Source organism: Antennarius striatus, chromosome 15 (assembly GCF_040054535.1).
Source record: "Antennarius striatus isolate MH-2024 chromosome 15, ASM4005453v1, whole genome shotgun sequence".
NCBI lineage: Eukaryota > Metazoa > Chordata > Actinopteri > Lophiiformes > Antennariidae > Antennarius > Antennarius striatus.
In genome coordinates, this window is record NC_090790.1 from 11,874,700 (window position 1) to 11,897,543 (window position 22,844).

General features: G+C 40.0%; 1 protein-coding gene across 2 annotated transcripts; it reads right to left on the reverse strand.

The window, feature by feature from the left end:
- Positions 1–3,626: 3,626 nt before the first annotated feature.
- Positions 3,627–22,765, reverse strand: kdm2bb (lysine (K)-specific demethylase 2Bb). 2 transcript variants are annotated; one of them, XM_068334825.1, is made up of 21 exons: positions 22,590–22,765; positions 21,934–22,078; positions 21,773–21,851; positions 21,621–21,667; positions 20,703–20,881; positions 20,469–20,575; positions 18,631–18,724; positions 18,369–18,522; positions 18,100–18,215; positions 17,251–17,377; positions 16,394–16,797; positions 16,165–16,251; positions 11,328–11,558; positions 10,265–10,408; positions 9,507–9,593; positions 9,076–9,402; positions 6,383–7,443; positions 6,148–6,311; positions 5,241–5,402; positions 4,747–4,965; positions 3,627–3,815 (listed from the first exon to the last, which is right to left on the reverse strand). In XM_068334825.1, exons 1-21 carry the CDS (start codon positions 22,632–22,634, stop codon positions 3,634–3,636), a joined length of 4,161 nt encoding a protein of 1,386 aa, XP_068190926.1. In that variant the 5' UTR covers positions 22,635–22,765; the 3' UTR covers positions 3,627–3,633. The 2 variants fall into 2 exon arrangements, with proteins under 2 accessions (XP_068190926.1, XP_068190924.1); XM_068334823.1 differs by having other exon boundaries at positions 6,383–7,446.
- Positions 22,766–22,844: the final 79 nt, after the last annotated feature.

Genomic DNA, 22,844 nt, shown 5'->3' on the forward strand with positions numbered 1-22,844 from the left:
TTGTGGTTAAGAGAAGAAGTCCAATATATAAGATCCCAGGGTTAGAGTCAATACGGTTTACACAGTCACGCCAATGATGTGCAATATCAGAAAAAAAGAGTGTTTTCAGAGAATGGCTGTTAGTTCCGATAACACCCTGTGCACCGATTCATCTCATTTCACTCATCAGAAGAGTGTAAGGTGCCAAACGTCATGCCTTTTTTTCAGTATTCAGTATTCACGGTATGTGTATCTCCTAACCAGCAGTTTCGGTTTCCACAAATGAAGTTTTAAGGAAATAAAATGCATTGTGTGTAAATGTGGAATCACTACTTGTGTGAAAGATGTGATTCTGTCATTGAGACTGATTTCCACTACATTTCATAAAACTTTAAAAGTTCATTCGTCCTTTGAAACAGCAGTTTGACAAAAAAAGTAGTGGTCGGACCTCCAGATCCGCCTGTTGGTTTTAACCCGGGGCTTTCACACACACTTTGCTCGACTCGGCTCAGTTGTTGAATTGCTGATGGAGACGGGTCATCTTACATCACATGCCTTCAAGAGCTTACACACAAGCTTCGGGAAGAGACAGAGAAAACCATGTCGATCTTGAGTGTTTATAAAAGAAACTCTTCTTTTATTTGAAGTAACTTCCACCAAGCAATACCATTTAGTTTGTCATCATATTCTTTTGTGTTGACCGTTGACGTGTCGAATCTTAGGCAGGTAACAGGTGCTACTTCTTCCTTTCTGAGTCTTAACATTAGCATGTTTTCGTCATGTTGTCAGAGTCCTTCCAAAAACTCACGACACCTTGAAAGGCAGAAGAGGAGGGCCGGCTTTACTTTCACCTGTTATGCAAAACGAAACTTAGTTTTCTTGTCATGAGATCCGGTTAACTCTGATGTCACCAAAATCTGTGTGTACAGTATGCCTGTGAAATGTTTAAAAAAAAAATAAAAATCTGAATTGCTGTTAAGTGGATTGCATAGATAGCTTATATCGTTGCTTACTGATAAGTCATTAAATGTATATTTTTCCATTTGCTAGGGAGATGACATGTTTTAAAATTGTACTTATAATGGAGGTTTAAAAATAAAAAAAATATGTTTTCAGAATGTATTTCTGCTGATTCTGGTCGGACGTGTTCCTCGGCCCTCTGATGGCATCGTTCTCACCATTAAAGTTGTAGTCATCATCTTCGCTCCGTAGCACTTTTTCAGTTGACGTCTGCTTAAGATCGAAACTGACACTGACACCATGCACTGTAAAAAGAAAAAAAAAGAAAAATAACAACTGGAACGCTGTAACTCTGTTTGTTGATGCTGCTGTTTCTCAAAGATGTCATTCATGGGCAGCTACAGTTGTATCACAGTAGGAATCATGAACACTCATAATCCTGGATCTTTATATTTTGGAATGTCAAACCTTTTTATTTTGGTAAACAATAAAAAGATTTATTAGATTCAATAAAATGCAGTATTACAAACCAGAGAGGAAAACCCTGCTCTTCATTTCATACTTTTAGCCTGATTGTGTTTATTTATTGCCAACTTTGTGATTTGCGTAATGTTGACTTGTAAATAGTGCAACTCTAATAACAATACTCCAATATGATGTTTCTTCTCCATCCAGAATGCTTACAAAAAAAAACAACCCAAAAGATTAAATGCAGACACACATCAGTGTTTAAAATTAATTTTATATCTCAAAGTTTAACGTAACATTTCCTAGAGGCTTTACATGTACATTATGTACAGGTTGGACATTTACAGTGATGTACTAAAATATTTTTGTGAAAACATGTTAACCCATCAAACTGTCAAACTGATGGCAGCATTTGTAAATTTATTATAATTTGGAAGGTAATGCTGGAAAAAAGGTGTAAGAACAACGCTTATGAAAATGCTACTGACTGTCACATGTTGAAACCAAAATGTAAAGACAAAATTTCAGAATTACTTTTGAAAGAAAACCAGTGTTAATGTCTATGTCAGTAGAATCCCCACCTAAGAAGAGATCAAACAAAATATTTACTTGGCATTTGCATAAATGTTTCAGCAAAAGTGTTTTTGCAGCTTCTTCTTCTGGTACAGGCTAAATGTCCATACAGTGGCTCTGATTTTATTTCAGAATTAAAACTGAATATTTATGTATTTGGTCCAGATTTTGTTGGACTGCATTACTGATACTGGCATGACACAGCTTTTTTTTTTAAAACTCCAGCTTACAATTACTATTTCCGGTCAAGTTAATTTTTTTTCTGATATTTGCTTATTTTGTATTTGAGGTTGGCAACATGTTTCAAACAGATTTTTTTTTTTTTTAATGAAATTTGGAATGCTCCAAAAAGGTCCGACTTGAGCATTTCACACGTCAACAGTTAACAGGTGAAGAGGCATCAGCCGTCCACAAGCAAGGATGTGGCAGAGTTTGGCATTATTGTATAAAAGACATCGTTTCAACTTTTTTGCAAATGACTGCTATCTGTTTTTATTTATGTCTTAAACTGCATCCCATCATTATGTTGGACTCTGGGTTGCAGGACACGTCCTGTATGCTACATTCAAATTTCTTGGATCATAAGAATTTATAAAAACTGGTAAAGACCTTTTTCTTTTATCCTCTTGTCTGGTTACACCTGAGTTACATGTTGCTTGCGTCAGACAGGGGAAACAGTCTCATCTGAACAGATTTCTGCAAATACTAATATCAATATCATTAATCTGGCCTTTTTTTTTTGCATGGTTCAGCACGAAGGCCCATTTTTTAAAATCAAATAGTTATTAATAGTTACTATTAACATGGCGTAAACATATTCCTTTGCTGCATGCAGAGCTAAAATACTTCCTTTCACAAAGCACCAGTAATATTCATACCGCATGTGATAGAGATTGGCAGGTATGTCGAAATAAGAGGCTGCCAGTATAAGCGTGTTGAAAAAAATATCCTTTGTACACTCTATTCTGTGTAATGTAGGACAGAATACATTCATGTATTCCTTTTGACTGTATCAGTGCAAATAACTTCAAAACTTTCCTCACATATCTCAACCAAAAGGACGTGATATATGGAAACCGACATGTACAGTACCTTTGATCGGAAGCGGCACCGACATTTAAAATATAAAACACAAACACTAATATTCCTACAATTTGGCAACAATCTATAGAACTTTAAGACCTTTTAAAGAGCTTGACGGTAATGCCGACTGATTATCAATTTCAATGGTATGATACCGTATAGAGGTGCAATCAGTACTGCACATAAATGTATGAAACACTTTCTGATACAAAAATATTACTCTATAAAGCAATAAACTTTTCATAGTAACGAAAAAATAATCTGTAAACACCAAAAGATAATCATGATATAATACACAATCAATACAAAGAAATAAATAACTTATAAACAGGAGCGTACAACAACAGAAACATTTTTGCAGTATTGTCTTCACTAGACAAGATTTCCATTTTTACATTCTGGCTTAGCAGCGCAGCTTCCCTTTACATACACGCCACAGAAACAGAAAGTCGACCTTGTGTTCTTTTAGTCGTCTGAAGCGGCGTCATTCCTCACAATCAGTCGTCTGCTGCCTCCATGTGGACAGTAGTTTAACACTTGGAAATGTCAGTCTTCTCTGCGCGCCGATTCCTAACTGATCTTTTTCAGCAGCTTCTCCTCGATCAGTTCGAACTGCACGCTGACGGACATTTCTGCAACGAACTGGTCGCATCCTTCCTTGGTCACCTGTTTGCAGTAACGTAGGTCGATGTGACAGATGCTCCCGCAGCGCTTGAAATAGGTCAGCGACTGGTCCGTGACCCTGTTACAGACTGTTAGAAGAAAGACAAACTGAATGATGCATACAGGTCATCTGTGCCGACAACAGGTACAATACATTGACTCGTTTATTTCAGATATTCCAGGTCATGAAATATAACAGCCCTCATTATGGTGAGAAGCGGTTCTTGGGATAAATGTGGGAACTCCTGCAGAGAGCCAAAAGGCATTTTTCATCCTCTGGGTACAATCATGTTCCAAAGAGATGAGAATAAAATTAAGAGCAGCATTTGTACAATAAATAATATGAAATTATTCAATTAGGTAAGAACTGATTTATTCACTAGTTTTTGAGTTTCAAATGCCTCTGATAGAATAAAAATAACAATGAATGATCATGTTTTTTGCAGGATTTTTGTAAATTACACTGATTTACATAGATGTGTCCAGAACTAACTGGGGAATTTATATTACACTATAATCTTAATCCTGTGTGAATCAGTCATGTACGTGATTTTTAAAGTGAAAATTTCACCACAAAGAAAAAACTGTTCATGTAGGTAAAAAATGCAAACGAGCAAAACCGTTTTGTCTAGTAGAAGTCCTAAAATATAGAATACTGTGAATGTGGCCTGTGTGGTTATTTCATGCATTATGAGTTTTGACACATAGCTTTTGGATAAGGTCAGCAAATCTAGCGATACACAACGTTTTATCTGTTTTTCTTGTTAATCTTTTGACATGACAGGACTAAACATTCATTGAGCCATATTTCATATCTGTGACTTAAAATCAGTCACCACCTGGGAGGTAAGAAGTTAGTGTCAGACTACACTCTGGAGAAGGTTCTGCAGTGACGTAAATGAAGGTCTCATGTTCAGTAAAGATTAACGACATTAACATCCAAAAACATCAGAATGGAATTTCAAAGATATACAAAAAATTTCTGTGCATGTTTGGAGTTTAAATGTGAAGCCAACCGACCTGATAAGTTGATGTCCGTGAGCGAGTCTCTGGTGGTCGTTCCCGCTGCTGTCAGGATGTTGACAGACTGGTCGGTGACGTGGTTGCAGTAGCTGAGGTCCAGCTTGGACAGCGAGGGCATGTAGCGTATGATGAGACGCAGCGACGTGTCAGTGATGTCCAAACCCGCCAGACGCAGGTCCTCCACGTTACGCAGCTTACTCCTGTTGTCTAACTGACCTGCAACGGAGGGAATCAGATTGTGTATATATTAAATACAGCGGAGCCTGATGGTTGATGCGTCATGCATGAATCTGAAGCAACAGTTAAATGACGCTTCTGAAAAGAATCACATGACCATCAAAAGGCAGATTCATCTTATTCCTCTGAGCCACAGATCCACTATAAGTAAAAAATAAACTTTAACGAAAATTCAAGTTTACAGCCATAAAGCAAAGAACTACTCTCACTATTCTGTAGTCATGTTCATTAATCCACACAGACAGTGCGGTTACCTGGCCTGTTGTCTGTGGGAGGCGACAGGAGGTCCCTCATCTGAGCATCTTTCAGCCCCTCGACCCACTGAACATCCAGAGTTCGTAGCAGAGGACAGCTGGAGGTGCAAAGAGCAGAGACGGCCACCCAGGAGCACCCTGACAGGAGCAGCACCCGCAGGCCTGCAGGGAGCAGAAAGCATGACCGTGTTTAAATAAAGCTTTAAAATACAAATCTCTAATAATTTCTGTGAGATCTCTTTAAAAAGAACTCAAACAGCAACACGGCAAGACAAATACACTGCAGAATCAAAGACACTGTTGAGGAAACGTCTTATTTTGGTTAATGCAAAATTAAGTAAAATAAAGCAGTGAGGGGTCTAATTTCACTAGCCTTTGAAAGATCCAGAAAGACATTTACAAATAACAAAAAAGAGCAGCAAAAAAGCAAACCAACTGAATCTAAGAGCCTCTGAGGATTCAGTTCTCCAGATGGAGGCGGCGTATGGGAACAGTTGGTGATTCAAACATATTAAAACTTGTTAAAAATGGCACAAGATACACAAACACATTTTCAGTCAATACCTGAAATGGTAATCTAACTGACTTTAGTTCATGCAGTCCTTTTTTTATCAAAAATTTTGACAATTTGTATGTTTCCCTTTGTTTTACATAATGTGCTTATAATTATAGTGAATTTCATTTATATACAGTATAACTTATATTTCACACCATTTTATCAACAATCAATCAATCAGTGTCAACAGTTGTCATGTCAAACTAGTTTTTCTTTTCATAATCACCTAAAACAGGACTAAACTTATTCAAATGTTGCACCAATAAGGAAAAAAATTGATGGAACAAACCTCTTAATTTCAACATTTTAGTTTATTAATGGGATGAATTGTTTTGCTGTCTGTTTCTCTACCTGGCAGCCTGTTGATGAGCCAGCTGAGCTGTTTCTTGGAGATGTTGGTCCAGCTCAGGTTCAGGGCTGCCGGCTGTCTCCGGATGATTCCGCTCAACATGAGAGGCGTGATGGACTTGCAGCGGTTCAGATTGATCAGCTTCCACAGCCTCTTGTCGCAGCACCTGGCGGGGACAGAGGGCGGGAACATGAAGCGTGCGACGTTGCGCTTTTTAATCCCCATGGTTACACTCACCATCTGTTCCAGGTCCTGCAGACACGCATGCAGACGCAGAGATCTCTGTGAGTCAGGTGACCGAACACCGCCATCCACATCTCTCTTCGCATCACGTGCGCGTCGCCGTCGTTCAGCGCGAGTCTGTCGGGAGGGGGGCTGATGGGTGGAGGTCGGATCACGTGACGCTCCATTTGGATGCATTTGGGCGGCGATCGGCAGGGCAGCGGGCGAGGGCATACCGACGTGAACTGCGTGCTTCTGTTCCAGCTGAGCGGCGAGTAGCCGCGCTGCATCTCCTTCACCTCGCGGCCCCGGTGCCGCAGCCAGTCCCCCAGGTCGCTGCTGCCATTGTTGAGGAGCCATCGGGGCTTTTGGTCTTCTGATTCGTTCTCAGGCTCCGATTTTACAGGCCTGTGGTTCTGATTGGCCAGGCTGTCATCCGTTTTCAGAGGCCGTCTGTTTTGATTGGCCAGACCCTCCTCTGCTTTAAGGGTCCTGTGGTTCTGATTGGCTGTCAGGTCCTCTGTTTTCGGCGGTTTACGGTTCTGATTGGTCACAGACTCTTCGCTCTTCAGTGGTCGTCGGTTGTGATTGGCTGGGCTTTCCTCTGTCTTCACTGAACTGTTGTTCTGGTTGGACGGACAGTCTTCCGTCTTCGCCGTCTCCTGGTTGGAGTCCTTGCTCGGCTCTTTGTTGGGGAGGCGTCGACGCTGGTGGCGACCTTTAAGCGGAGTCGAGGTCCTCTCCTGAGCATCTCCCGATTCGCCGCTCGGTCCGGCTCTGGGGGAGTTGGACGACTGCTCGTTCTCTCTGGCTGCAGATGTTCTCAGCAGCGGACTAAACACCATCTTGGTTTTGTCCTCTGCGTTACTCTCTCTCTCTCTTTTCACAGTGTCCTCTTCCTCCTCTTCCTCCTCTTCTTCCTGGTCATCATCATCATATTCGCTCTTGACCTTATGAATCATATCCAAGAAGAATCCATCTTTGTTCTTGTTGTCCTCTTCCTCGCCGTAATCGTTCTCTGTCTTGATGTGCCGCAGCAGCTTCGGAGTTGAGGGATCTTCTGGTTTCAAAAGCTTCTTCTGAGAAAGAGGGAATAAAGTTAAAGAAGTCTTCCTCATCTTCACATTTTCATTTAGTTCAATTCTTCACACCTTCAGATCGATGATCAAACATTTGATTGAAACTGAATCTTAGAAGAATCAAACAATTTCTGTTCCAAAAACCTTAAATTAGCACTTTATTAGCACCACGTGTTGTGGTGAACCTACAGAATCATTAATTAACTAGGGTTTTAACTTACTAATTAACTAGGTTTTAAATAGTAATTCTTTTTTGAACTAACTAACCCACTAGGTTTTAAACAAACTAGGGTCTAAACTAACTAGGTTTGGAATAGTTCTAAACTAGGTTTTGAATTAAGTACGTTTAATCTAAATAACTATGTTTTAAACTAGCTGGTTTCTGAACTAACTAACCCATTAGGTTTTGGACAAATTAGGTTCTAAAGTAACTAGGTTTTGAATCACAGTGGTACCTCTACTTACGAATGTCTCTACATAAGAAATTTTCTACTTAAGAAACGCCTCAACAGGAAATATTGCCTCTAGTCACGAAAGAAATTTTGAGTTACGAAAGGTAAAAATACAGTATGGGCTGCTACTCGCAGCTCCCACAGGTTCCTGAACACAACATTCTTATAGCTGCTCTGCCATTGGCTATTACCTAGCATCCTGGTATCCCATTGGCTAAGAGGGACCTCTATGTGTAGCTAGAAAGGTGTCTATGCAGCGTCCTCGTCATTCGGCTCTCGTCCCGTGAGGTCTTCTGATAGTTTTACGTAAATATATTAACTTTTTGAGTATTCACTATGGACCCCAAGAAAGTGACGGAGAAAAGAGGAAAAGAAAAGACGAAGAAAAGAGTTTTTTTTGTCCATACAAACAAAGCAAGAGATCATAGAAAAGCATGAAAAAGGGATGCGTTTGGTTGATCTCGCCAAAGAATATGGCCGTAATGCGTCTACAATCGCCACGTTATTAAAACAAAAGGAAGTTTAAGGAGTTTCACGTGTCATCACGTGGGTGGTTGGAGAAGTTCAAAAGGAGGACTGGAATTCACTCTGTTGTTCATGGTGAGATCGGAGCGCATGAACCAAAGAGGGCAAAAAACAATGAGGACAGCAGTTAAAAGGTAAATGACCGTCATTTTTATTCTTTACTCTATTCTTTGTTTTTTACGTTATGCACAGCTCTCATTTATTGTGTAATAATCTAATTGTAACATGTGTTTGTTACATTTTTTGATGCATTTTTATTCTTTATAAAACATTTATGTCTGAATTTTGGGGGGCTTGGAAAGTATTAGGGCATTTACATGGAAAAGGCGTCTCTACCTACAAAATTTTCAACTTACTAAATTTCTTCCAGAACCAATTAATTTCATAAGTAGAGGTACCACTGTATTATTGAACATAAACATTGTATTTATATTCATATATTTATTATTATTCAATTATAATTTTGTTAATTGTTTATGTTTACGCTGTCCATCTTTACACTGTTTATCTTTACACTGTATGCTTGCACTTTTACACCAATCCTGCTTTATGTTCTTCCAATTTCCCCTTGGAGCCTAATAAGGTTTTTTGAATTGAATTGAACTGAATTACTCCCTTATGGACCATAAGTCCAAATAGATGCTAGTCTTACCTTCTTTTTCACAATTACAGGTTCATCATTGGTGTCAAAAAGTTTCCTCTTTTTCCTCAGTGGGTTTTCCTCCAGCCTGGGTCGGGGCAAACCATCCAGAGACAACAGGGGTGGACGTTTCTTTGGGGGCTCTTCCTCTTTCCTCTTGGGGCAGTCGTCTCGCTCTGCCTTTCTCTTCACAGCAGACGTGGCGGTCAAAGCGGTGACGGTTGCTGTCGCCACCATCGGCAGGTCGGGTTCCTCCTTTGAATCCCGGTTCAACCGGGGTTCCTTTAGCAACGAGCCAGGAAGGTTTGATGCGTACTTGAACCCTGGCCCCCTTTTTTGCTTTGAGGCCAACAGGTTAGAAAAACACAAGAGCAAAACTTTATTTTTCTGATTCAGTGATGGAGAAACAGTTTAATCACATCATGATTCATGCAGACACTTACTTTTCCTGTTTTCCCAGCATGGTTGCACTTAGGACATTCCCAGCAGTTTGGCAGCTCATCGTTTATAACTCCACTTGAATCTTTCACCTAAAAATTAAATAAAATTAAATGACAAGGAAATATGAAGACATTTATTAGATTGTCATAATTTTACAACAGTTTTTCTGTGTCGGTACTGCTCAAAGTAAATATTTTGTAATAAAAATGTATGGGCTACCATTTATTTTCTGAGCTTATTGATCTCAGGGACTTTTGAGGTTCAGATCTCTCTCACACACAATCAGAGAGCTAACGACACACTGGACTGCTGTTAGTACATCACATGCTAATGGAGGATTTTAAAATAACCAATCTCATAACAAGATGGTGCAAGATAAAAAACAGAAAACTTATTAATCTGCAAGCGTCAGCAATCACCAAGGTATCCCAATGAACAACATTTTATTCTATTAGAAATTAAAAATCTTTATCATAGCTACTGAAGTGGAGAGCTGATTAAGCGTGATCAATAAATGAACACAGACTTTTCCCTCAGAGATATTCCAGTTATAGTTATAGTTATTCCAGTTGAGACTGTGCAGCCACAGATCAAAACGGGAGCCAATACGCATTTGTCAAATGATCTATTGGTGCAGATCATAACTGGCCAAACCCAGTTAATTGAATTGATCCACCTTTGTCCACATTTGGCTCAATGAAACATAACAATTAAACAGCTTAATCAATTTCAGACGGTGATCACACTCGGCGCAATTTACCTTCAGACAGTTGGGATGAACGATCTCGTTGCAGATGGAACACTCCATGAGCATGAGGTTAAACTTCTCTTCCTCGTCTTCCACCGTGTCCTCCTTTCCTGCCTCTCCACAGATGAGACACACCGCTGTGTGGGGCAGGACGGGCTGGAGGGCAAATTCAGACCACAGTATATACTGGATCTACTGCTATTTAAATGCTGCTACAGGGGAACCTTAATTCTAGCATACTTAATTTTCCCAACGTACAACATAAACTTGTTCTACTTCATCACTTTATCGCTTGTTGCTCTTTCAAAATCACCAAAGGTTTGCCGTTACATCGCCTGCAACCATTAATATTTAACATTTGTCTGATTTACACTTAATAATACAAACTGAATCAATATGTCATGCACTTAACAACAAAAAATGTGTCAATTATCATCAGTTGCATTACCGTCAACAACTGGGCTAATGTGTGCACAACCAACCGTGAAGAACTCTGGTTTACACACTGAGTTCTGAAGCAGTAATGGGGTAAATGCACATCCACAGTGGGTCAAACGTATTGGCATATCTTTAAAGTGGGACACGGTTACTACGGAGATGAAATTGGGGACACTGGGGCAGAAGCCAAGTCTCTTTACAGTATCTATACGTCGTCCTGACGTTCAAACTGTCTCTGACTGTCTCTGTCCGTGGTGCTGAAGTATCTGAAGACACCCTGACCCTCTGTGACGAATGAACCGTCATTAAAAGAGCAGTCTGAATTTTGAAAAAGACTTTAACAAAACCAACGCCACTCAAATTCTATACTAAATAATAAAACTTAGCTTAGCACAAACAAAAGAGCAGGTGGATACGAATGATTGCTGTTGATTTTAAAATCACTGGCGATTGATTTAAAGTAAATTAAATCCTCCCCTTTTTTGAACACTAAGTTAAACTAAACTAGTCATCCGCAGGTAGCTTTATATTTAGTGTCCAGTCGTGAAATAGTTTGGATCTCTAATCAATAAAAATGAGTTTAAGTGCATTTCCCATAATATAAAATTGTTACTTTATCATATTCGTATGAACTCACTGCGATGCACTGCCTCATAATGCAGGACTGCTTCATGCGACCCGGCCCGCCGAACTTCTTCATGTCTTTACAGAAGTGGCACTCTCCGCACTCGGTCCGTAAGCACGCCTCACACTTTCGGCAGCGAGTCCTCCTCCTCCTCGCTCCAGATGTTCCTCGACTGGATGACAGTTTGGCTGCTGATGCGGGAGAAGCTGCCATCTTGGGTTTCGGCCGGTTGGGAGGCCGTGGCTGAAGCCAAAAAGAGGATAAAGGACACCAGAGGAGTCAAGATGCTAAAATTAACAAGTAAATATTTACAAAAAGGTCTGGAAACAGTTGCCAGGAGAGGATAAATTATTTCTAAAACGCTTATCGATGTCTCTACAGATTTGCATGCTAATTGACATAGCTTAATATACTGCACATAGCTCGGGTATGGTCGGTTTAGCTTTTTTTGTAATAAAAAAAAAAGGATGCCCTAACTAACAAAGTTAAAGCATGTAGAAAAGGTTTCAGGTGCAGATCCTGATCTGCACCTAAACTGAATGGCCGAGAGCCCTCTGCTGCATGTCCGTACTCCTTGCTCTCTCCTACTTTGTCTGGCTGCTCTTCAGAAAAATCTGTACATCATTATCTCACTGCATACTAAACTATTCAGAATGGTATTATAACGATTAGACAAGTCAGTGCGTTTTCAGATAAATTTCTGGTTTCGCTAAAGGAAGGCTTTGATCCCTGATGATCTACTCAGTGTAATTTTCTCAATCACTGTGTATTTCATTTATTAATGGTGCTATGGCACCGCAATAATAATAAGCACTTACAATCATGTTATATAAAAGGAAAAAAATTCAAAACCATCAATTAATTTCAATGGAGGTGGAGCTGCTTAATCCTTTTTTGTAACTCTGGGTCAACAGTTAAACTAATATTGAAAGAAACAGCGGCTGCATCCCTCATCCACCAACACAAATCTGATCGCAACATGCTCGGGATAAACACACATTTCCATTTGCTGTTATTGCATTCAGAAGAAAACAAACACATCAAGAATGTCCCTGGAGGCATCTTCCAAATTTAGCACTCTCCTCTTGCTTGCATGTTTTTTTTGTTGTTTTTTTTACTTCAAAGAGAAGCTGCACTTACTGCTACATTTCACACTCGCATCGCCAGGATTATTCTGAGTTCAGGGGCAGGCTGATGAATAACAGCACACATTAAATGTGCTCCAGTTCATAAAAACTGGGTAAAAGTGGATGAGCACCCTTTGATCTCCCATCATTATTGTTGTGTTACATATTCTGCTCCTTCGCAGCCTCTGAACCCGCAAAGCAGCAACGTGTTTCCAACATGAAACCCACATGTCAAAATACTGCTAAGCATCCCATGTGAGACAATCTGTGGCGTTGTGTGTGTGTGTGTGTGTGTGTGTGTGTGTGTGTGTGTGTGTGTGTGTGTGTGTGTGTGTGTGTGTGTGTGTGTGTGTGTGTGTGTGTGTGTGTGTGTGTGTGTGTGTGTGTGTGTGTGTGTGTGTGTGTGAGATCAAATGCACAATGGAGCTCACAAGCACCACAGCTCTTGGAAATGATGATCGGGTTTCTTCAGTTACATCGGCAGTGCAGATTTTTCCTGGCGTCAGCATAGCAACAGCCACGTCCCGTTCCCTAACAGTACAGTCTATGACACACAGACTTGTAACCAATAAGAACTGTAATGAGACTCTACTAGAGAGCCGTCTCAGTCCTAGGCATGTTAGAATGATTCATTCAAACAAATTAAATGAATTACACCGACATAAACAGTCAGGTATGTGGTGGGCAGAGAGGAGTAGAGCGACATATGGGGGGGGGGGGTTGTTCTTGGGGATTACAAACAGGAGATCTGCTGCACAGGAACACCCAAATGAGCCCAAACATCCCACAAAAAAGACGCAGTGCTGTGATCTGTATCCAATTATTTATTTTTTTTGTCAGGGCCTAAAAAGCACGAGACAAAAAAGGTTTAGAGTTTTACTCCATCTGCCGGCGTCACACGTCACACTGACTAACATTCCAGCACATTCAATAAGAGGTAGGAGAGTGTTTCCTGTCTTCATTTCTATATCCGAAACTACAAATGCGTAAGTGAACTGAAAGCACACTTCAGAAAGCTGGCCCATACTGTCATCTAAATCCCCTCTAAACCCCTTCCCCTCTGTCTGCTAAGTGAGCGATTTCTAAAGCAGATATCCCTCTAAAGCTCAGAATTAAATGTTGGGAGAGATCCACATTCACACTATTGAATGAATCAGCTGCCTCTCGATCTTATTAACTTCGTTTGTTTTTACGCAAATGTGTTGAAGATATCTTGAGCAGAAAGGGAACGTGATCACATTCACATGTCCACCTCACAACAGGCAGATTACACTGTTGTCCACACACTCAGCTCTGGAGGCTCTTGAGCTACTGTAGAGAACAGTGGAAATCAATTACTGTGGATATAATGTCTTCAATGTACGTATCTTCAACACAACAGGACGTGTCCAAAGTCTCCAGTGACAAAGATATTCCTCTTAAATTTCTCATTTGGGAAATTTTTTTAATTGTCTTTCGCTCATCTAGGAATATATGTAGAAAAAACTGATTTAGGGTTGAACATCTGACAGATGTATTACGCTCCTGCTGAAAAATACACAGTTCATGGTGCTTAGCCTTTGCCAGCCTTTTATATTAGAAAAGCAGATAAAGGATCCAGTGTTTAGACACCAGCTCTAATAAACCCTCATGTGTGAAAAGTCACAGCAAAAACTTCTTCCATACTTTTCAAAGCAATGCTTTGAGGAGACTGAAAGATTCCTGCGCAAGCACTACAAATAAAATCTGAATTTTAAATTTCGGAATATTAAAATCTCAGACGTAATTTAGCTCAGTACTTTAACTTAGTCTAACAGCTTCATATTAACCCCTATAGTACGATAATAGAAGATGTTCACAGATTTGCAATGAAAATGTCTAGCAATGCAAAAAAAAAAAAAAGTACAAAACAAACTTGGTCGCTTGCTGTCATTTTTTTTTTTTTTTTCAAAATCCAAAAGCAGCCACAGGATTGATGTGGGGGGTGGAGGGGGGGGTGGATCACAGATAAGTGGAAGAACACTCAAACGGACAAACACATTTCTTGCAGTGTAAGCAAGTTTCACCTTAGATCTCTCAGTAAATTGCACTGAATGATAATGAGAAAAAAAAATCCAAAAGACAGCTTTTCTTATTCAAACTACAATTCACACTCATATTGTGATGCTTTTACAACCAATCCATTAAAGATTCATCTTCATCATCTATGTCAATTCCCATTCCTCTGCCTCTCTGCTCTCAAACAACCAATAGCAGCCCTGAGGCTGTGAGTTACACAAACACAGTGTTCTGTGCTATTACCTGACAAAAAAGCATGCAAGCACACACACACACACACACACACACACACACATGCAAACACACACAAACAGCATATCATAAAAATGGCAGAAACGACAGGCAGAGAGAACAGTGGGTAACAGTGGATCAATGCATTTCTCTCTCCTAGCTGCCCTTTGATGCTGCACGGCGCTCTGCTCTGCTACAAGCGTTCCTCTAGTGGGTCTCACTACGCCTGACTGCAGGGGTTTACAGTTGCTAACCTGCTCAGGGTCTGAGTCGTAGTCCTCATCATCAGCGCTCAGCGACATGGCCATGGCTGGGATTTTTTTTTTTTCACACACCGTCCAGCTTACAGCAAACTGACATGGCTGCAATCTCCTCCTCCTCCTCCTTCCACTCCTGCTACTGCTGCCTGGCCTACAGCCCTCCCCTCCTACTCCAAAGCTTCACAATACCACAAGCAGATGTAGGAAACACAGACAAGCCTGCCTCATAAATATGGATCATGTTCCTCAAGAAGGGGGCGGGGAGTAAGGAAGCAAAGAACCAATGGGAGGCCGTTGTGCTTTCAGAATATGCGCTGGAGGGAGTCAGCCTGCGTCCAATCAGGAGAGGGAATGCAGGAGAGGTGATGTCATATTCATGATGTCGTTCACAGGAAGAGGATAGCAGGCTCCACGCAGCCAATAGGGCCAGATGGCATCTCATTACAAAAGGCAAACACAAAGAGACCCCACAACTAGCAGCTGGCCTTTTGGAGGGACATGTGGGGGTGATGCAGAGGGTCCATGAAACCAACAGCCCCCCCCCCCCCATACATTCATAAACAACACCTCCCAGTTTCCCACCGCCTGTCACGGCTCCTCTGTTACACACGACAGGCATTTGTTTGCACAATTAATCATTCATGGAAAATCAAAGGGCAACGCATGAAATATAAAGCTCATATTCATTTAACATGAACAGTCATGAATGTGGTACATTAAAAAAAAACATTTTACTGCTACTAACGTATTTATTTAGCTCCTGTCATGAATGTCAATATGGAAAATGTTAATGTATAAAAATTCTTCTACATGTATGCATTTTGATGGAAATATTGTTTGAAGATTTCATTTCTTTAAATTTCAGAAGTGATGCTGAAAAGCAGATCCTTGATTTTTGTTTTTTTTAGAGTATGGCATTACATTATTTCTTCAAGCTGCTCTCAAAGATCATCAGCTGCCTGTGGCTGATGCATCACTCACGGCAACGCCTTTAAAAAATTAACTGCACTCTTACCCTGAGGCCATATTCATAATAGACATCTATAATCTTCACATGCTTTGCACAATTCCAGTAATTTGTTGCTGATCTGTTGCCTTATGTGACGCAAATACTTCCAAAAAAAAAAAAAAGAACACTTTTAGTAAAAGTAATTACAAAGTCTCTTTACAGCACTTGAAATTAAATATTTTTACCTTCATAGATTTCTTTGACCAGTAAACCACCGGGACGCCGCTGATCGCTAACTTTGGGTCGTCGTCGGCGTGTTCTTTCAAAACAACCTCGACAACCAAAGAGAAGATAAAAAGTTAAAGGTCTGTTGTGTCTTTTAAATGGTGTAGTGTGTGTGTGTGTGTGTGTGTGTGTGTGTGTGTGTGTGTGTGTGTGTGTGTGTGTGTGTGTGTGTGCCTTTATGTGCCTTACTTTCATGTCTTCCAGCAGGGCCTGTGCGTTCTCGATCCCCTCCGGAACACATTTCTTGTTTTCGGGGAGCGATTCCAGTTTCTCCACCAGCGTCTTGAGTCCGCTCAGTTCAAACTCAGTCAAATGCGTCCATTTACTTTGACACTCTGAGGCCGGAGAGTCGGAAGGCGTTTGTGGAAAATCTATGGAGGTGGAGCAGGGATTACAGCTGTCCTCGGAGTCCATGGATAAAAACGCTTTGAGGTATTGGCCCCTCCGGTTGTCCGGAGACCAGGGGCCGTTCTGGGCCCTGTCAGATTTTTCGCCCTGGACATCCCTGATCTGAGTCTCACACGAGTCCTCGTTCATGTCCAGACTCCTTGAGTCTGAGGAGGGGCTTTCTGTGTTCGGTTTTGTCACGAAGTCTGAAGGAAGAAAATGTAAGAGGGAACAGCTTTATTACTAATTCGTTTTTACACAGGAGCTACACTTCAAAAATACTGTTTCTTGCTTGCTCCTGAAAAAAAAAGTGTATAGATAAAAAAAAGTTTCACATTTTTCATGGCCAAAAACAACTACAATGTCCATTCAGCAGCCTTTGATATTTAAACTCTACATTGTAAAAGTTAAGCACAACAATGTTCTCAGTTTTTAAACAGAATTCAGAGTATCCTGATCTTAGAAATGTGTTTCTAATGCTGCAGAAGCCATAAAGCTAAAGAACCAATAGGTTGGAGAAAAGCTCTTCATGAATACATTTGATAGGACTTTTAATAACTTATGACTGCAGCATTTAACAATAAAGTTGACTTTTGACTTTGACAAGAGTTTAACAGCATCCAGGGACACTGAGTAAATATGACTTTAGTTTCCCTCACCCGTTACTACAGGCTCTTTGCGGAACTCTTGAGACAAGTAGGAGCGTTTGGTCAGGCAGTGGAGGTACCGCTCCAGGACGTACCAGCACATCTCGTAGAAGAAGGGAAAACGAAACTTGGAATGAACCTGAAAACAGGAATACATTTTGAATATAAAAAGCACACAATGTACTTTGGTTACCTAGTTACTTCTAAAATATCATAGGAGTAAAAGTTTCACTTTTATGATGCTAAATTTCTGACAAAACTTGATTTCTTAAACATTTGTAGACATGTGACAGGAGTTTGCATGCTTCTGTACAATTGAGAGCACCAGCAGAGGGAAGAAATTAAATAGTTAAGTGATCATTACTCTTAGCAATATACAATACTGCAAAGAATTTAATTAACTTGTTTTTAATTTTTTAATCAATTTAGTTGCCTGCTGTTCACTTTGCTTGTTACAAAAGAACCATAAAAAGATAATAAAAAAGCCAATAAAATAACACCTACAACTCCTTTTAGTCAAATCCAGAATCTAACATATGGACGGCTGAAATTTGTTTTGTCAGAATGAAAGTGGATTTAAACTGTTTCTCTCTCTCAAGCTGCCCACATTTTACAAAAACACATTTATATTTTTTCACATTTATATTGCATGATGTTGTGAGACATCTATATGAAAAATATTTTTCCCTTCGACTGGTTTTCTTTATCTCTAACCTCCTCCACCACATCTCTTATCATACCGTCGGTCTCCTCCTTCTCCCAGAAGATGAGGCAGGGGAGATTAATCTCGAGTGGATTTTACCATTCTTGCACGGCAGGTCACAATTCATTCATAAACTGGCGACTTAGCAGGACCCCTACCTTGGTCCTATTCTCTATCTCATGGATTGTTAGCTGCATAGGAATGTTAAAGCTGTGCAGAATGTTGCCTCCAAAAACAAGTGTGTCCTCTGGGGTGTAGACAGCGTGGATCCACCCTGAAATATGAAAATAAAGACATACAGGGATGAAGAGGATTCATGGTATCTCACTCATCTGAATACACTGTATGAAAGCTTAGCACTGCTGTTCATTGAAGCGGCGGCTAATCTTTTCCAGCTGGGTACTTGAGAGAAACCCTGCTAACACACCAGATGGGATGAAGAAGGTGTATCCTTTCTTAAGCTCCACTCTCTGGCATCCATCAGCTCGGTCTCCCAGGAAGATATCACTCTGCTTTCCCGAGAGGACCCAGTCCTCATAGAGAGCTAGATTGTGTGGGGTTGGTGGCACAAGCCAAAAAACCTGAGAAGAAGAGGACAACTGGTCAAATATCAACTACTACTTAATTTTACCCGTCAGTCTCAATGACGGGAATACATATCAGTGATGATTCGACTCAGGTCGACTTACTTTGCAACCCTTGAAAACGTGATACCAGACCGACGTTCCCCCAAAATCAATATGGAAGTCTGTGTAGCAGCCCTTCACACTCATGAGACAATACCTAGAGCAGAAAAGGTGAAAATAATAGGAAGTTAAGACAGTGGAGACCTACAGGAATCACACTATGACATCAATATCAACATGATATGTCTGACAGCTCAATCTCAGCAGCCATCTGAGCTGACAACAAAAAACACTGATATATTTTTCACAACAGGACATCCTGACTGTGGGAAGTAATTGGAGAGCAATTAGCATCCTGAGACATAAACGACTCAGTAATTTAGCTAGAAGCTCTATTTATCTGAAAATATCAAACTAATGAGCTGTACACACAAAAACACATTAGCAATGAAATCAGTTAACAGCATTATGTTACGCCTCCTAAAGAGAGAAGATCTGACAGTCACTCATTACCAACAAAGAGCCAGTTCACAAAGGCCAAGGTCAGTCAGTGTGTTCGTGTTTTTTATGTTCATTTTCTATTTGGAATATCTTCATCTATGCATTTATTCATAAACTAGTGAAAAAAATCATAAGTTTTGAGCATTTTTATAAATAACATCCTCTAACATGAGAAGATAGTATTACAGAACATGCTGATTGATCTTTAAAATCCAACAATCTCATATCTATTGCGATTACAAAGTTCTATTACAGCAAAAGACCAAATCGCAAAATATTGTTTTGTTGGAAAAGAAAAATGATTTTATATTAGTTAAAAAACAAACAAAAAAGGATAGTGTGAAAGATTTATATCAATATCTCAACATCTCATGTAAAAAAAAAAACCTCAAGCAAAGATGCATTCAAATTTAACAAAATATTTCCCCATTTTCCATAAGGTACAGCACAATCAGCACCACAACTCATGTGGCTGGTCTTCTTCTTCTCCTTTCAGCTTTTCCCTTCAGGGGTCGCCACAGCGAATCAGTTGCCTCCGTCTAACCCTGTCTTCTGCATCCTCTTCTCTCACGCCAACTACCTTCATGTCCTCTTTCACTACATCCATAAACCTCCTCTTTGGTCTTCCTCTATGTCTCTTGCCTGGCAGTTCAAAACTCAGCATCCTGAATCCATATTCACTATCTCTCCTCTGGACATGTCCAAACCATCTCAGTCTGGCCTCTCTGACTTTATCTCCAAAACCTCTAACATGTGCTGTCCCTCTGATGTACTCATTCCTGATACTATCCTTCCTGGTCACTCTCAAAGAGAACCTCAGCATCTTCATCTCTGCTACCTCCAGCTCTGTCTCCTGTCCTTTCCTCAGTGACACTGTCTCTAGACCAAACAACATCGCTGGTCTCACCAGTTTTATATACCTTTCTTTTCATTTTAGCTGAAACTCTTCAATAAATCAAATTAAATTAGCAAATGTAACTAAACAGAAAAAGACAAATGTAGAAAGTGAGATTTGTAAAAAAAAATTTTTTTTAAAAAGGTTTGAAAGAAAAGCTACAGATGGTTAGACTCAGATGTTGTGTGCGAATGCTGACAGCTGATTGGCTGAGAGGTGTCTGTGCAGCCGTACTCCAGCTGTTATGAAACAATCCAGCACTGTGGAAAAACCTGCTGCCTAGCAACAATCAAGAGCACTTATAGGAGATGGCTAACACAAGCGACATGAAGCACTCTGCAGTCATGGAGTGATATATGAAATGTTCAGCTGGGAGGACAAAATGTATTTACTCTCCAGAGACCACCTCTTGAACTACACATTTCTTTTTATATGCATTTTTCGTATTTATATAAGCCTAATAGATTATTTATTAGTCCATTAACACAAACCAATAAAACCCTACCTTTGCACTTTAGGGTATTTCATTTCTGAGATCACATTAGTGGCTTCAGTTTGGCTGTATTTCAGATCGGGAGGCCACATATTGTCCACCCAGTCAACTTGATCCACCTGTGACCAAAAGTGCATGTTAAGCCATCAATGACAGTTTTGCTGATCATCCTTTATGTGCATACAGTGACAAATCTGAGATCTTCAAGAACCATGACATCATACAGAGGGTGTCATGTGATATTACCACTGTGGGCCGCTTGATGAGGTTCTCCAGCTTAGTGTGGCTGAACTCTAAGCTGATGACATTGAAGAGTTTGTCCCGCTCTTCCTCTGGTGTCTCGTAATAACGGGCAAACTGAGCCATGCTCATTTCAGTGCCTTTCTGAGTACTCACATCCATCACATCCACAGACCTGCGACTGCCTGCAAGTCACAGCCATCACCGATGAGCTCGTCTCCCATTACAAACAAGGAATATCTATATAATCTATAATCTTTTTTCTGTTGTAACCTTCAAATGAAACATTTATTAAGATAAAATGTGTCTACTGTACAGTAACACATTTTAATACCAGTAGTTCACTACATGCACCACAAGATGGAGACACCACACTTACTTAATATATTTTATACATCAAATATAAAATGTGCTGAACAGGCATATGAAAACGTTTTAATCTACAGCATTATATTTATGTAAAGATTTAATAGAATAATTCAAAACATGAGAAAATGGTCATGGACAAACAAACATCCTGTACAATCTGCCACACATTAGAATGCAATAGAAGACAAATATATATTCATTGAAGAAAATCAGTAAATATATAAATAAAATTTCAGCTTAGAGTGGCAACTTTTCTGTGCCTTTTTAAATTATGTCAATCTCAGTAATGATTTTTTTCTATCTCATTTTTTTATTATTATAATATTTAACTTTCAATGATTTTGATTTATGCATGGTGCAATACTTTAAAAATTAAATGTTTATATTGTATCTATAACAAAATCGATCTTTGGTCATGTTTCAATCACACGCTCGAGGTGGTTCCAAAAATCTTCCTAAGTGAAATACAGCAAGAGAGATTATTATATTGCTGATACTTTGGGTTGAGCTTAACCATTTGTTATAATATATACAAGTGTGTACCATTGTACTTACCGACTAAACCCTTAATTTCACTTATTGTAAATTCAGGTTCAGGCATTCTGTGTAAAACAAATACAAATATTTAATTAGTTGATATCTCACCACGTCTTGATTCAAAGATAATTAGATTACAAAATACTAAATTCACAGAAAAGCCTTCCCACCTGATCCCAAGTCCATTTTTCTCTTTAAAAATGAGAGGGATCCTCAGAGCTTCCCTTTGCACGTATTCATAAGAAAAGTCTGCAAAACGTTGAACGAAAGAAGTTAAGGATAAGCACGTTTTTTTAAAAATAGGCAATAAAATATGATGTGTGATATTTACCTTTGCCCTCCAGGATGTGGACATATTTAGAACAGTAACTGTCACTGACGAGTTTTTCCTCAACACTAAAACCTCTGATGTTTGCCATTTCTTCCACATCGGACAGATCTTCGTTCTCATCGTACATCATCCGGCAGATGGAGCGCTGCCATTGAAAACCACATCCATGACAAAAAAAAAAAAAAAACACAACATACGTTTTAAAGCAAACTTTATCCTGCATGAATGCAGTTAAAATGACACAATATTTAACACCCCAGCTCTACTATTGCACTAGTGTTCACATTCACAGTGAATTACTCCAGCAACATATGTGCATCGAGTATAATAAACATTAAACCACAATCGCTCTGGGGGAAAAAGACGCATCTTCGTGCGCATTTGCGTAACTATGAATGCATGATGTTTGCAAGAAGTTCCTGCTTTCGATGTTATTTATTGTGTTGTGGAAGCGCTAAATAATTGCAAATTTAAAAGAAGTTGCAAAATACATGAGGAGATGTGCCGTGTTTCCTTGTGTTGTCTTAACTTCATCATCCCCAGTGACAATCACCCCCCGACATTAACAATTACAAGCGTTAGCTAAGCTAACTAATTAGCTCGCTGCCAGTCTGGCTCCAGAAGCTAGCGTTCAGACGGCCGTAGCGGCTACACACCAGCCTGCGTCCCGGTTCCGCACACGTTTCCCCGGCCTGAGCCATCGTCTCTTACGGATGTTCTCCGGTCATTCGGTTTGAGCAACGCGTCTTCATGCGCAAGGGAAGTTATGGAGGAAACAGTGAGCACGCTTTTCAGGTTCAAAACAAGGGAACCATGTTTTGTGTGTGACGTCATCGTCAGGAACCAAAACATTGTTGGACAAACGTCACGGTTTGGTAGTTCACCGCTGCTTCTTCTTTTTAGGGGACAAT

Bases quoted from the DNA above. Each gene is read 5' to 3' on its own strand.
- kdm2bb (XM_068334823.1), bottom strand. From the start codon at position 22,634: ATGGCTCAGGCCGGGGAAACGTGTGCGGAACCGGGACGCAGGCTG. The intron at 21,852-21,933 runs GTAAATATCACA...AACGTTTTGCAG, and splicing joins CCACATCCTGGAGGGCAAAG to ACTTTTCTTATGAATACGTG. The intron at 20,882-21,620 runs GTAAGTACAATG...TGTGACTTGCAG, and splicing joins TGAAATTAAGGGTTTAGTCG to GCAGTCGCAGGTCTGTGGAT.